General features: G+C 42.4%; 1 protein-coding gene across 1 annotated transcript; it reads right to left on the reverse strand.

The window, feature by feature from the left end:
• Positions 1–4,819: 4,819 nt before the first annotated feature.
• On the reverse strand, positions 4,820–7,026 carry LOC138901598 (uncharacterized). Its single transcript, XM_070189373.1, has 2 exons — positions 6,886–7,026; positions 4,820–5,362 (listed from the first exon to the last, which is right to left on the reverse strand). The coding sequence occupies exons 1-2, from the start codon at positions 7,024–7,026 to the stop codon at positions 4,820–4,822; spliced, it is 684 nt and encodes a 227-aa protein (XP_070045474.1).
• Positions 7,027–14,357: the final 7,331 nt, after the last annotated feature.

Genomic DNA, 14,357 nt, shown 5'->3' on the forward strand with positions numbered 1-14,357 from the left:
TTCCACCAGAGGTGACGACACATCGGCTGAGCCTGGACCCTAGATTCAAACTGGTGACGCAAAAGAGAAGACCTCAGTCTGAAGTAAAGCATGCATTCATAAAGGACGAAGTGAAATATCCCGAATGGTTAGCCAATGTAGTTGTAGTCCCTAAAAAAGGGGATAAACTTAGAATGTGTGTAGATTATAAGGATTTAAACAAGGCGTGCCCCAAAGATTCTTTTCCACTGCCTAACATCGATCGCATTATCGATGCCACGGCCGACCACGATATCCTTACTTTTCTCGATGCCTATTCCGGGTACAATCAAATCCAAATTAACCTGGAAGACCAACAAAAGACCTTATTTATCACCAAGTATGGAACATATTGTTATAATGTAATGCCCTTCGGGCTAAAAAATGCAGGAGCTACTTACCAACGCCTAGTGAATAAAATGTTCGAAGAATAAATAGGTAAATAAATGGAGGTTTATATTGATGGCATGCTAGTTAAGTCCCTGTGCGCAGAGGACCATTTGGCTCATTTGTAGGAAACATTCGAGATTTTAAGGAAATACAACATGAAGCTCAACCCCGAGAAATGTGCTTTCGGGGTTGGTTCGGGCAAGTTCCTTGGCTTCATAGTATCGAATCGGGGAATCGAGATCAACCCCGATAAAATCAAGGCCATCAAAGACATCTCCGTCGTGGATAGTGTAAAAGCCGTACAAAGGCTAACTGGGCGGATAGCTGCCTTAGGCCGATTCATTTCGAGGTCGTCGGATCGAAGCCACAAATATTTCTCTTTACTCTAAAAGAAGAATGATTTCGCCTGGACCCCGGAATGCCAACATGCATTGGAAGAGTTGAAGCAATACCTATCGAGCCCACCACTGCTTCACACTCCAAAGGCAGATGAGAAGCTTTACTTATACTTGGCAGTATTGGAAATCGCGGTAAGTGGTGTCCTAGTTCGAGAAGAGCAATGTACGCAATTTCCCATTTATTATGTAAGTCGAACCTTAGGAGAAACAGAAACTAGATATTCACACTTAGAAAAATTAGCATTTGCACTAATAAGCACCTCTAGAAAGTTAAGACCATACTTTCAATGTCACCCAATATGCGTATTAACCACTTACCCACTTCGTAATATTTTGCACAAGCCCGAACTGTTGGGTCGATTGGCCAAATGGGTCGTCGAACTCAGTGGGTACGGCATCGAATATCAACCTCGGACGGCCATCAAGTCTCAAATTTTAGCGGACTTCGTAGCCGATTTCACGCCAACCCTCGTACCCGAAGTTGAAAAGGAACTTTTGTTAAAATCGGGTACGTCATTGGGGGTATGGACCCTTTTCACAGACGATGCTTCAAATGTGAAGGGGTCCGGGCTAGGCATCGTTTTGAAGCCGTCCACGAGTAGCAATATTAGGCAATCTATCAAAACGTCTAGGTTGACTAACAATGAGTCCGAGTACGAGGCCATGATTGCAGGTCTCGAGCTAGCTAAAAGCTTGGGGGCAGAAGTCATTGAAGCCAAGTGTGACTCTTTACTGGTGGTGAACCAAGTAAACAAAACCTTCGAAGTTCGAGAGGATAGAATGCAAAGGTATTTGGACAAGGTGCAGGTAACTTTGCACCATTTCAAGGAATGGACTTTACAGCATGTACCTCAAGAACAAAACGGTGAGGCCGATGCACTTGCAAACTTGGGGTCATCGATCGAGGAAGATGAGATCAGCTTGGGGACTGTCGTTCAACTCTCGAAATCTATGATCGAGGAAGGTCATGCTGAGATAAGCTCTACAAGATTAACCTGGGATTGGAGGAATAAATATATTGAATATTTGAAGAATGGAAAGCTCCCATCGGATCCTAAAGAGTCGAGAACCCTACGAACCAAAGCTGCTCGATTCACATTGGCTAAAGATGGAACATTATACAGAAGAACATTCGATGGACCATTGGCAGTGTGCTTAGGACCTGGAGGCACCGATTATGTTTTACGAGAGGTCCATGAAGGCACTTGTGGGAACCACTCCGGCGCCGAATCACTTATTCACAAAATCATTAGAGCAGGATACTACTGGGATAGCATGCAAAAAGATACTAAGGAGTTTGTTTGAAAATGTGATAAATGTCAAAGGTTTGCACCAATGATCCATCAACCCGAAGAACAACTTCATTTAGTCATATCCTCATGGCCATTCATGAAATGGGGGATGGATATCGTTGGCCCTCTTCCATCGGCCCCAAGTAAAGCTAAATTCATTTTATTTATGACTGACTATTTCTCTAAATGAGTTGAAACACAGGCGTTCGATAAATTGAGAGAAAAAGAGGTTATAGACTTCATCTAGGATCACATCGTGTGCCGATTTGGGATACCCGCAGAAATAGTATGCGACAATGGTAAACAATTTATCGGTAGTAAAGTGACAAAATTTCTCGAAGACCATAAAATAAAAAGGATATTGTCAATTCCGTATCACCCTATTGGGAACGGACAGGCCGAATCGACGAACAAGACTATCATCCAAAACCTGAAGAAAAGGTTGAACGAAGCTAAAGGGAAGTGGAGAGAAATTCTACCCGAGGTCCTTTGGGCATATCGAACAACATCGAAGTCCAGTACAGGGAAAAATCCATTTTCCTTAGTATATGGCTCCGAAGCTTTAATTCCAGTCGAAGTCGGAGAACCCAGCGCCAGGTTTTGACATGCAACGGAGGAATCGAACCATGAGGCTATGAATACTAGCCTCGAATTATTAGATGAAAAATGAGAAGCGGCACTCGATCGAATGGCTGCACAAAAGCAACGAATCGAAAGGTATTATAATAGAAGAACCAACCTTCGCCACTTCAGGGTCGGGGACTTAGTCCTAAGGAAGGTCACCATCAACACTCGAGATCCTAATGATGGGAAGCTCATCCCGAATTGGGAAGGACCCTATCAAGTCCTCGATATAGTCGGAAAAGGGTCTTATAAACTCGGGAACGATGGACGACAAACCACTGTCAAGCAACTGGAATATATCACTTCTCAAACGATATTATTGTTAAGGTATGTTTTTCTCCCTTATTTCATTTATGTATATTCGACGCTAACTCATTGCAGGAGTTCGACCAAAGACATCGAGACCTCGGGTTTTAAAGTACGCGTTGCACTCTTTTTCCCTTAGATCGATTTTTGTCCCAAATGGGTTTTTCTGGCGAGGTTTTTAACGAGGCAACAATTATGTGCTACCTGAAGACAATTCAACAGTATCCAAGGCTTCTTTGTAATCAACCTCGAATACTGGAGGGCATAACCCTTGGATGTTGTATTCTCGAGAATAGTACTTCATGTCAAAGGGCGTCGATAGGGAAGCTTTGTAATGGGCCAAACGGTCAAGAGAACCGTATCCATATAAATTAGTCGAGCCCCGATGGAAAAACATGTGCGCATGTATAAACTATTCAAAGAAGCATTCTCTCTTCATTTAAACATTTTGTGTCTCGAAGAAAATCCTCTACTATACAAACCTCATGCTTATGATATTGTGAGAAGCGACTCAAGAGCCAAAGTGCAAATATACACTCGGGAACTACCATCGATGATAGGCATATTCGAGTTATCTAAACTCAAATTCATAAGACCTCAAAGAAGCACCCCTCGATCTATAGGCCAAGACCACCATTCTCGGGAACCAACATGCCAAACTAGTTCGAAATGTTATAGGGAAATAAGCCCAAGAGGCATACCCGAAGGCTACGGCCAAAATAATACCCGCAGGTTATGGCCAAACTAAAGGCTACAGCCAAAATAACGCGGCTCGGAGACGTCCGAATTCCGCAATAATGATAGGCCTTCAAATTCTCTGAAAAACCGGTTAAAAAGGCTACCCTCGGCAAATAATCAAAAGGGCTTCGATAAAATCAGCCCTCGAAAAACTTTAAGAGGTATCAAACTATTTTTAACACAAACGTGTTAAGGCACAATAAGCAAAGGGGTTTCAACTGACATCGGACCCTAAAAAAACCCAATGAGTAAAACACATGCTAAGGCATAAAGAAATTTTTATTCCGTCTTTTAGAGGGCATATGGGGCCAACCTATAAGGGCCTAAGGGTTCCACTATTCCGAGTTCAAATAAAGTTGACTTGAATTTATCTCAAGGATCCGACATAAATACTTAAGGGGTATGTTACTATAAGTTCGAAAATTACCCATTATTAGATTAAAAACCTAAGGGTTTACTCTATGCTAAGTTCGAAACATACTCGAACTTAGTTATAAAAATAGTGCAGTCATGGCATCGATCAAGCGATCCAAAATCTCGAACATATCATTGAGCTCGGGGACTTGCCCTTGCGCATCTAAAAAACCTAAGGGTTTATTCTAAAGTTCGAATTAGTGTTCGCTCGATTACAGAAGCTGCAACAACAAAATTTTCACAAGGCAAAAGCACAAAACACGTTTGAACATAAAACTGAGAATACATTCAAGAGAAGTTTTTCTATTATATATTGGTAAAAAAAGGTTCTGTACAAGATACCGATCAAGGTCTTACAAACAGAGAAATTAAGCCCTAACTACGGCCGATTTCGACCTCTTCTCCGGGAGCAACTTCCCCTTCAGGCCCCTCATCGGATACGCCTCGACTGTCTTCTTCATCATCGTCTTAGTTATCGAAGGAGGCAAGCTCCTTGGCTTCAGCTTCAAGCACCTTGGCTCGGGCTATCTCCTAGGAGAGGTCAAAACCTCGAGTATAGATCTCCTCGAGGGTTTCCCTCCGGGATTGACACTTTGTTGAGTCAATGATCCATTGCTCTCGGTCAGAAGCCTCCCTTAGCTACATTTGAGCAGCCTCAACATCGGCACGGTACATGGATATAGACTTGTCCGCCATGACCTTTGTCTTCTCGATCTCCGCCTTGGCCTTAGCAAGCCCGGTTTCAAGCTCCTCGATCCTCTTGGCTTGGATCGAACTTTTCTCTTTGATGCCCTGAAGTTGAACCTCGGCCGATGATAGTTTGGCCAAGGTAGTTTCTTTTTCCGCATCCAGGCGGTCCATATTCTCCTTCCACCGATCACAATCGGCCTTTACCTGATCGACTTCTCCTCGAAGTAGCTCGATCCTTTCAACCTTTTGTTGTAGCTGAGATAATGAAGTATTAGCCTCTACAGTTGGGTCGAGTCCGTACTTTATCAAAAGGATGCTCACCTGCTTATCTAGCTCGGCCTCTTCCTCATGAGCCTTGGCCAAATTCGCTTGAAGGTCCTTTATGGTTTTATCTTTTTGGCCGCAAAGAAGCTTCAGAGCGTTCCTCTCCTCCGAGAACTTTTGGAGCTCGGTTTCACACTGGCTGAGGTCAGTTCGAAACTTGGCGAAGGCCTATACAAAAAGGAAAACACAAGTCAAATTTAGAGAAAAAAAGAGTAAAGAAAAGAAGTGCAGTAAACTGATGCTTACCCGAGATAAGAGACGTTGGGCCTCTTCTAAAAGAATAGAACCATCGCCGATATGAGAGGCATCATCGACTCCAGTAAAGCAATCCCGAAAGGGATCCCCTACACTAGAGCCTCTGCCTATGTCAGGGGTCTTCAACTCTCAAGCTTCTTTTAGTGTCTCCTCAGAAAAGGTCGGAAGAGAAGGCAAGTGACCTACTGTCATGGTCCCGAGCAAGTCGCTCAGGACGCTCTGATTGATCTTTGGGGTCTTAGAACCGGCCCCGTCCGGTGTAGTTGCAGATGGCCGAGAAACGGTCTCGACCTCTGGTAATTCGGGATCCTCACCCGATTTCGTTTTGGAAGCCTCCTCGACACGAGGCTTGATTTTAGCAGCCGCCGTCGGCTCAAAAAGTTTGGTGACCTCGACGGCTTTCCTAGGTCGCACCGTCAGTACCGAGGCATTTTTCTCTTCTTCGTCTCTCAGTTTTGGACTGAGTCCATTGTGAGAGCAATTACTTTCCTCCTCACCCTTCGAGGTTTGGGCTTGGGGTCTCGAACTGCGAGGCAGTTTTCCTCTTCTTGTCTTCCCCGGGCTTCGGAATCGGGGACTTGGTTTCTTCCTCGTCACTTGAAGGCCTCAAAATGGCATCCTTGGCCAGGCATGCATGAAAGAAAATTAATGATGAATGGAGTATAAAAAGTGTTTCAGAACATGAAAAAGGAGATCCTTACCGTGGTTCTTGGCCTCCCATCTTCCCTTTGCCAAATCACGCCATGCGCGTTCGGCATATGTGGAAGTTGAGGCTAACTTCCGAACCCAATCTTTGAGGTAAGGTACCGCTTGAGGCATCCAAGGAATAGCTGCTTGTCGAAAAGGGATATCAGGCGAAGTCGAAGAAGGTACAAAGAACAAAGTTTAAAAGATCACTTACGGTTGAAGTTCCACTCCTCAGGGAATGTCATCTTCTCTTACGGGATAATGTCGCAGGTCCTCACCCGTATAAAACGGCTCATCCAACCCTGATCCTTGTCCTCGTCGATGCTCGAGATCAAGGCCTTCGTTGCCCGGCGTTGGAGCCTGATTAGTCCTCGGTAGATTCGAGGCCGGTACAATAGCATGAGGTGATTTAGAGTAAACTCTAGCCCTTCAGCCTTGCTAGAGAAGAAGCGCATCATGATTACTATGCACCATAGAGAGTGGTGGATTTGGCCGAAGGTGACCTGATATATTTTACAGAGATCAATAATCACTGGGTCGAGGGGACCCAATGTGAATGGGATAGTGTAAACACTTAAGAACCCCTCCACATAAGCGGTGATGCTCTCTTCGGGAGCATGAATTTGCACCACGACCTCGGGACCCCACTTGCAGTCCCTCTTCACGGCCTTGAGGTGGTTCTTCGATATTGAGCACATGTACATCGACACATTCTCACATCGGCCCGGGATCGATGAAGGGTTTTCGACCTTGAAGTCGGATTTTAGAGTACACGGGCCAGGAACATATTCATGGGGAAGCGGCTTCACCGGCGCCTTGCCGCCGGACGACCGGGAAGAGGAGCAATAAGCTTTCTCCTTCTGCGGTACAGTCTTTGAGGTTTTCTCCATTTGTATAAGTAAAGAAGAGCGAAGAAAGATGAAAAACTGGTGGTTTCGGTGCTAACAACGGTGGCTCTACAGACAACGAAAAGAGTGAGAATACTTAGAGGTTTGATTAGAGCAAAAGTAAAGTTTGATTCAATGAAGGAGCGGGTATTTATAGGTTCACGGCGACGGTTCGGTGGCGTTAGTGGCCGACCGCTAACTAACAAGCATTAATGATTTTGGGAACTGAACTGACGGGACGTTTCGATAACATCCGTCACTTACGTCATAAGGACGACGTCATGATCGAGGTTTCGGAAAATCAAGGCTCAAACCGTTTCTTATCATTTTATTCAAAGAAACGCGGGATTATCTATATACGGTCAAAATCGGACATGTCAGATTTCATAGACACGAGGAGCTGCCTCGTGAGTAAGCTCGTAATAGACCAGGCTCGAGCTCAATGGCAGAGTATGTAGCACGAAGATCGAAGTGCTCGCTGAAAATCGAGATCGAGCATGACCGACTTCGAGTAAGGCGTAATAACGGAATGGCGAAATATTAGCAACCGACCGAAAATCTCGGCGGAAATCCCGGAACATATCGAATCAAGCGGTTATTGACGCCAATCATGGGATTTGTTTCTGTTATAAGAATTGTACCTTATTTATGATTCCTCTACTATATAAAGAGGGACCCCTTTCATTTGTAAATGGGGATTCACTGAGAAACATATACAAAAAATGATGTTCTCTATTTCACTTACTATCTATTACTATTCATCATTGTTTATTTTTCTGTTCTTTATTGTTCTCCTTATCCAACCTCGAGACCATCTCGAATCGAGGTCGAAAGCTCTGCTAGAACACTAGTTTGATTTATTTTATTATTCAGATTATCTATTCAATTCCTTGTTTATCAATTGGTATTGGATTAAATCACGTATTCTTAAAATCACTAAATAAGTTTAATTGTTACTCGAATTTTAGGGTAAACAAAGCCTATGGAGAGTCTACGGTTCTTTCGCACGTACGCTTATCAACTTGATGGAATAAATGATAAAGCGGGGGTATATTTGCAGAAGTAAACAACAGTTATTGTTACACACATTTTTTTTGAGGTTGTTGTAAAGGTTTACCATTGTGGTGACAGCTTAGACATTGACCTCAACCTGTATATTACTAGCTAACGGGTAAATACATGTATGGTTGGGGCTACAAATCTGTGTACCCTATCCCCAAACAACTATACATCAAAACAGTTAGAGAAGTTAGAGTTTCCTTCATTGCTTAGCTCCACAATCTGCCTGACTACGTGAACAATTTGCCAAGGTGTGACTGAATCTATGTTTATTGCATTTATAAGTACTTGGGACTCTGCCTCCACAAAAAAATCTCTTTAACCTTGATCCAAAACTAACTGCTATTAGGATTACCCTAATTACGTTCATGTTACTTGAGCAAATTCCAAATTATTCAGTATGGGTGTTTTTAGTACTAAGGAAAATATCTTTTGAAAAATGTTTTTTCATTTTTTAATATTTGGTTGGGTTAAATATTTTTCTCATGAACACATTTTCTTCTGATTTCAGAAAAATGTCTTCCCTAGAAAGGGGAGGAAAAATCACTCCGCAAGTGATGATTCCGACCCTCCCACCTACTCCCGCATCCCCCTTGCACTCCCCTGACCCACCCCTGGCACCCCTCCCCCCGTCTGACCCCACACAACCCCAAAACCCCCGCTAACCCGACCTTCCACCCCCAACCTCCCATAGTATTCTCGTATATTATATATAAATACTCTTGGAGCAATATTTGTATTAACCAAACACTAGAAAATAAATAAGAAAATTGCTTATTTTATATAAAAATATTTTTTTATTTTTTATGAAAAATATTTTCCTTTTCCACCTGCTGGACCTAAATTACCCTTGTTGCATCCATCTATGTTCAGTTTGGAATGTCCATCAGGTGGCTTGAGCCACTTAGCGGGGATGATCATGAGTCTAGGTTTAATTCTTTCCACCTTAGTGCGTATTGATATATCCAATCTGTGAAAGCTGATAGAGCAATGAATTGTACACAGTAGTGTGAGTATCACATACTGAATCTGCTGCGGTAATCTTTGTGTAGAGGTCTTCTCTCCACCGTATTTAAGGGCATATCCCTCCTCCAAATTTCCCAACAGATAAATACTTAGGAAGACATTGTAAAACAATGCATGTACCTCATTCGTTGGCTTGGATAGCCACAACTTCATAAGATATTTTCTCAATACAGTGGTGGCAAATGGGCGGGTTGGGTTGGATATGAGCGGGTAAAAAATGGATTGGGTCTCAACCCGCTCATATTTCATGCGGGTCGGGTGTCAAATGAGCGGGGTTGAATATGGGTTAACCCATATTATATAAGTGTAATATTTTTTCAAGTGCAATTTATAATTTTTCTTTTGCTCAGATTATTTAGTGACATAAGCTTAATTAGAATAATATATACTCTTCTTCACTATCATATTGTAAACTTAAGTTACTCTTCCACAAAATATGACAGTTTTCATTTTAGGAAGAAAATGTGCTTAATGCACATCAAGCAATATCACTAATAATATATGACTATGTGCATTTTTTGCTTTGTTCATATAATGTCTGCAATCTAATATAAAACTAAAAAAAATTCAAAAAAACAAAATACTATAAATAGAAAGATACTATTTATATTCAAAAAATATATTCAAAATATTTACTAATAATATATGACTCTGTACAAATTCAACGTTGAAATATGCGTTCCATACCTAGAAATAAAATACTATATATTTTTTGTTGAAAAAGAAAGTACTCTTTCTACAATATGAAAAGAAAGTAATCTTAATAATATTTCTATTGAGTTGAGTAAGGGTTGGGTGGGTTGGGGTTGGGATGGGTTGGTAGGGGTTGGTTAGGGTGGTATGGGGGGGAGTGGGTGGGGGTGTAGGAGGTGGGTTGGTGGGGTTGGAGAATAGGGTGGGGAAGATTGAAAAAGAGTTTTGAAAAATATTTTCCCTTCTCTTGATAATGAAAATATTTTTTACCAATTGGAGGAAAAAGAGTTCATGAGAAAAATATTATCACGACTCGAATTTTCCACCGACGGGACCGTGATGGCGCCTAACATTTCACTTGCTAGGCAAGCCAACGTTAGAGAATCATTAAACCAAATTCTTATTTCCATTCAGTAAATAACAATAATTAACTAAGATAAAATATAATAAGTGCGGAATATTATAAAACTGCATTAATTACTACCACCCGGATCTGGAGTCATAATTCACGAGCATTCTAAAATTTACTACAAGGAATAATCTGAAAGAAATACAGCTGTCTGAATGAAAGAAAACAGTAGGACGTAAAAGATAGACGGGGACTTCAAGGTCTGTGAACGCCGACAAATCTACCTTGAGTCTCCGTACAGCGGACCAATAGCAAAATCTCGATCAACCGGAGCCGGTACCAAAATCTACACAGAAAGTGCAGAGTGCAGCATCAGTACAACCGACCCCATATACTGGTAAGTGTCGAGCCTAACCTCGGCAAAGTAGTGACGAGGCTAGGACAAGACACCCACATATAACCTGAATAGTATAATCATGCTAGTGGCAACAACAGTAAATAAAGAAATAACATAGAAATAATGGGAAGGGAACATACAGTGGGGGAATACAATATAAAGAGTGAGAATAATGAAAGGAAAGAATTAAACCGAAAATTCTAAAACAAATTGAGCAGATAAAACAGCAAAGGAAAACTGCACGGCATCACCTTTCGTGCTTTTACTCTCAACCTCACCAAATAAATAAATATAACGGCACGATATCACCCTTCGTGCTTTTACTCTCAACCTCACCAAATAAATAAATAGAACGGCACGACATCACCCTTCGTGCATTAACCTCTCATAATATACACTGCATCACCCTTCGTGCTTTACACTCTTCCTCACAATATAAATAATGCATGCACGACATCACCCTTCATGCTTTACACTCCTCCTCACAAATCACAGAATTAATAACAAAGGATAGATAAGAGTATCACAAAGAAACCGGTATTTTACCCATAATCAATAGCACAATGTAACCTCAACCTTGAATCAATATTTGAAAGTTACCAAATCTCAGTGAAACCAGATATAAGTCACCCAACATTTCAAATAACCCGCTAAGCATGGATAGTAGAATTTAAGGCTACAAAATAAACAAGAATAGAATTTCACTCGCATGCTATGATTCGACAACGCATAGATGCTCGCCACCTCACCTATGCATCGTATTTAACAACTAAACATGTAGCAGATAAACACATAATACCTATTCCCTCAAGCCAAAGTTAGACACGACACTTACCTCGCTCCGAAAGCCACTTAATTCTCAATCACAGCTTTTTCTTTGGAATTCACCTCCAAACCACTCGTATCTATTCAAAAATGACTAAATAATATCAAATATTGCTAAAGAAATCAATTATATTGCATAAATTAAATTTCCCAAATTTTTCTCCAAAAAGTCGAAAAATCGACCCCGGGACCGCTTGGTTAAAACTCGAGGTTCGGACCAAAATTTATTTACCCATTCACCCCCGAGCCTGAATATATAGTTGGTTTTGGAATCCGACCTCAAATTGAGGTCTAAATCCCCAAATTTTCGAAATTCCTAGTTTCTACCATAACCCCTAATTCTACCATGAAAACTCTAGATTTTAGGTTGATAATACAAGAAATGTAATGGGTAATTGAAAGAAAATGGTTTAGAATAACTTACCAACACTTTGGGGAAGAAAATGACTCTTGAAAATCGCCTCTACCCGTTTGGTTCTTGAAAAATATTGAAGAAATGGCTTAAACCCGTGTTTGATTCTGTTATATGCATTGGGCGACAGTGTGCATCGCGTTCGCGATGGTTACTCCCCCCTGGCCTTCTCATTCGCGAGAAATTGGTCTGGTTCGTGATGAAGGAACGACCAACCCTCCCCTATGTGTGCCTAACACTACGCGTTCGCGATGAGCTGGTCGCGTACGCGAAGGGTAACGCCCCCATCGCTTCGCATTCGCGACTAAGCCTTCGCGTTCGCGAAGAAGAAAACTTTAGCTGCCCAGTTTACTCTTCGCGTTCGCGAGAGTACCTTCACGAACGCGAAGAAAGACCTGCTAGAACACCTGCTGCAGGAAAATACCAGATTTTCAAAGTCCAAAACATCCCGTGGCCTACCCGAAACTCACCCGAGCCCTCGAGGCTCCAAACCAAACATGAACACAAGTCTAAAAATATCATACGGACCTGCTCGCGCGATCAAATTGCCAAAATAACACCTAGAACTCCGAATTTAGCACCAAATCAAATCAAATTCTCAAGAACACTTTAAAATTTCTATCTTCTCAACTGGACATCCGAATCACATCAAATCAACTCCGTTTCTCACCAAATTTCACAGATGAGTCTTAAATATCATAATGAACCTGTACCGGATTCTGAAACCAGAATACGGACCCGCCACTAACAATGCCAAACATCAATAAATTCTTAAAAATAATTAATTTTCAGACTTTTAATTTTCATCAAAAATTCATAACTTGAGCTAGGGACCTCCGAATTCAATTCCGGGCATACGCCCAGGTCCCATAATTCAATACGGATCCACTGGGACCGTCAAAATACGGATCCGGTCCCGTTTACCAAAAATATTGATCGGAGTCAACTAAAATCAACTTTTAAGGCATATATTCTTATTTTCATCAATTTTCAACATAAAAGCTTTTCTGAAACATGCCCGGACTGCGCACGCAAATCGATGAGACTAAAGATGCGATTTTTAAGGTTTAAGAGAGCATATTCGAGTTCTAAAATCTAAGATGACCTTTTGGGTCATCACATTCTCCACCTCTAAAACAATCGTTTGTCCTCGAACGGATATAGAAAAGTACCTAGGCTGGAGAAAAGGTGGGGATATCTACTCCGCATATCGGAATCAGACTCCTAAGTAGCTGTCTCAATAGGCTGACCTCTCCACTGCCCTCGAACTGAAGGGTAACTCTTTGATCTCAACTGGCGAACTTGCTGGGCTAGAATTTCCATCGGCTCCTCCTCGTAAGTGAAATCCTTGTCCAACTGGACAGAGCTGAAATCTAACACATGGGACGGATCACCATGATATTTTTGAAGCATGGACACATGGAATACCGGATGAACAGCTGCTAAACTGGGTGGTAACGCAAGCCTGTAAGCCACCTCTCCTACTCTCTCCAGAATCTCAAAGGGTCTGATATACCTAGGGCTCAACTTGCCCTTCTTTCCGAACCTCATTACACCCTTCATGGGTGATACCCAAAGTAACACTCTTTCTCCGACCATGAATGTAACATCACGAACTCTATGGTCGGCATAGCTCTTCTGCCTGGATGAGCTGTGCGGAGTCGATCCTGAATAATCTTAAACTTATCCAAGGCATCTTGTACTAAGTCTGTGCCCAACAATCGAGCCTCTCCCAGCTCGAACCACCCAACTGGAGACCGACACCGCCTACCATATAATGCCTCATAGGGAGCCATCTGAATGCTCGACTAGTAACTGTTGTAGGCGAACTCTGCAAGGGGAAAGAACTGATCCCAAGAACCTCCAAAGTCTATTACACAAGCGCGGAGCATATCCTCCAAGATCTGAATAGTACGCTCGGACTGCCCGTCTGTCTGAGGATGGAATGTTGTGCTCAACTCAACCCGCATTCCCATCTCACGCTTTACTGCCCTCCAAAAGTGCGAGGTAAACTGCGTACCTCGATCAGAAATGATAGACACAGGCACACCGTGAAGACGGACGATCTCCCGAATATAAATCTCTGCTAACCGCTCCAAGGAATAGGTAACTGCCATAGGAATGAAGTGTGCTGACTTAGTCAGCCTATCCACAATAACCCACACGACGTCGAACTTCCTCTGAGTCCGTGGGAGTCCAACAATAAAGTCCATAGTAATAGGCCCCCACTTCCACTCAGGAATCTCCATCTGCTGAAGCAAACCACCAGGTCTCTGATGCTCATATTTCACCTGCTGACAATTTAAGTACCGAGTGACGTAAGCAACTATATCTTTCTTCATCCTCCTCCACCAATAATTCTACCGCAGGTCCTGGTACATCTTGGCAGCGCCCGGGTGAATAGAATACCGAGAACTGTGAGCCTCCTCAAGGATCAACTCACGAAGCCCATCCACATTAGGCACACAAATCCGACCCTGCATCCTCAAAACTCTGTCATCTCCAACAGTAACCTGCTTGGCACCACCGTGCCGCACTGTGTCTCTAAGGACAACTAAATGAGGATCGTCATC

Source organism: Nicotiana tomentosiformis, chromosome 11 (genome assembly GCF_000390325.3).
Source record: "Nicotiana tomentosiformis chromosome 11, ASM39032v3, whole genome shotgun sequence".
In the NCBI taxonomy this organism is placed as follows: Eukaryota; Viridiplantae; Streptophyta; class Magnoliopsida; order Solanales; family Solanaceae; genus Nicotiana; species Nicotiana tomentosiformis.

Excerpts from the sequence above, each read along its gene's own strand:
- LOC138901598 (XM_070189373.1), bottom strand. The coding sequence starts at position 7,026 with ATGGAGAAAACCTCAAAGACTGTACCGCAGAAGGAGAAAGCTTATTGC. Across the intron at positions 5,363-6,885 it reads CTCTAAAATCCGACTTCAAG|GCCTTCGCCAAGTTTCGAAC; the intron begins GTCGAAAACCCT and ends CTTTTTGTATAG.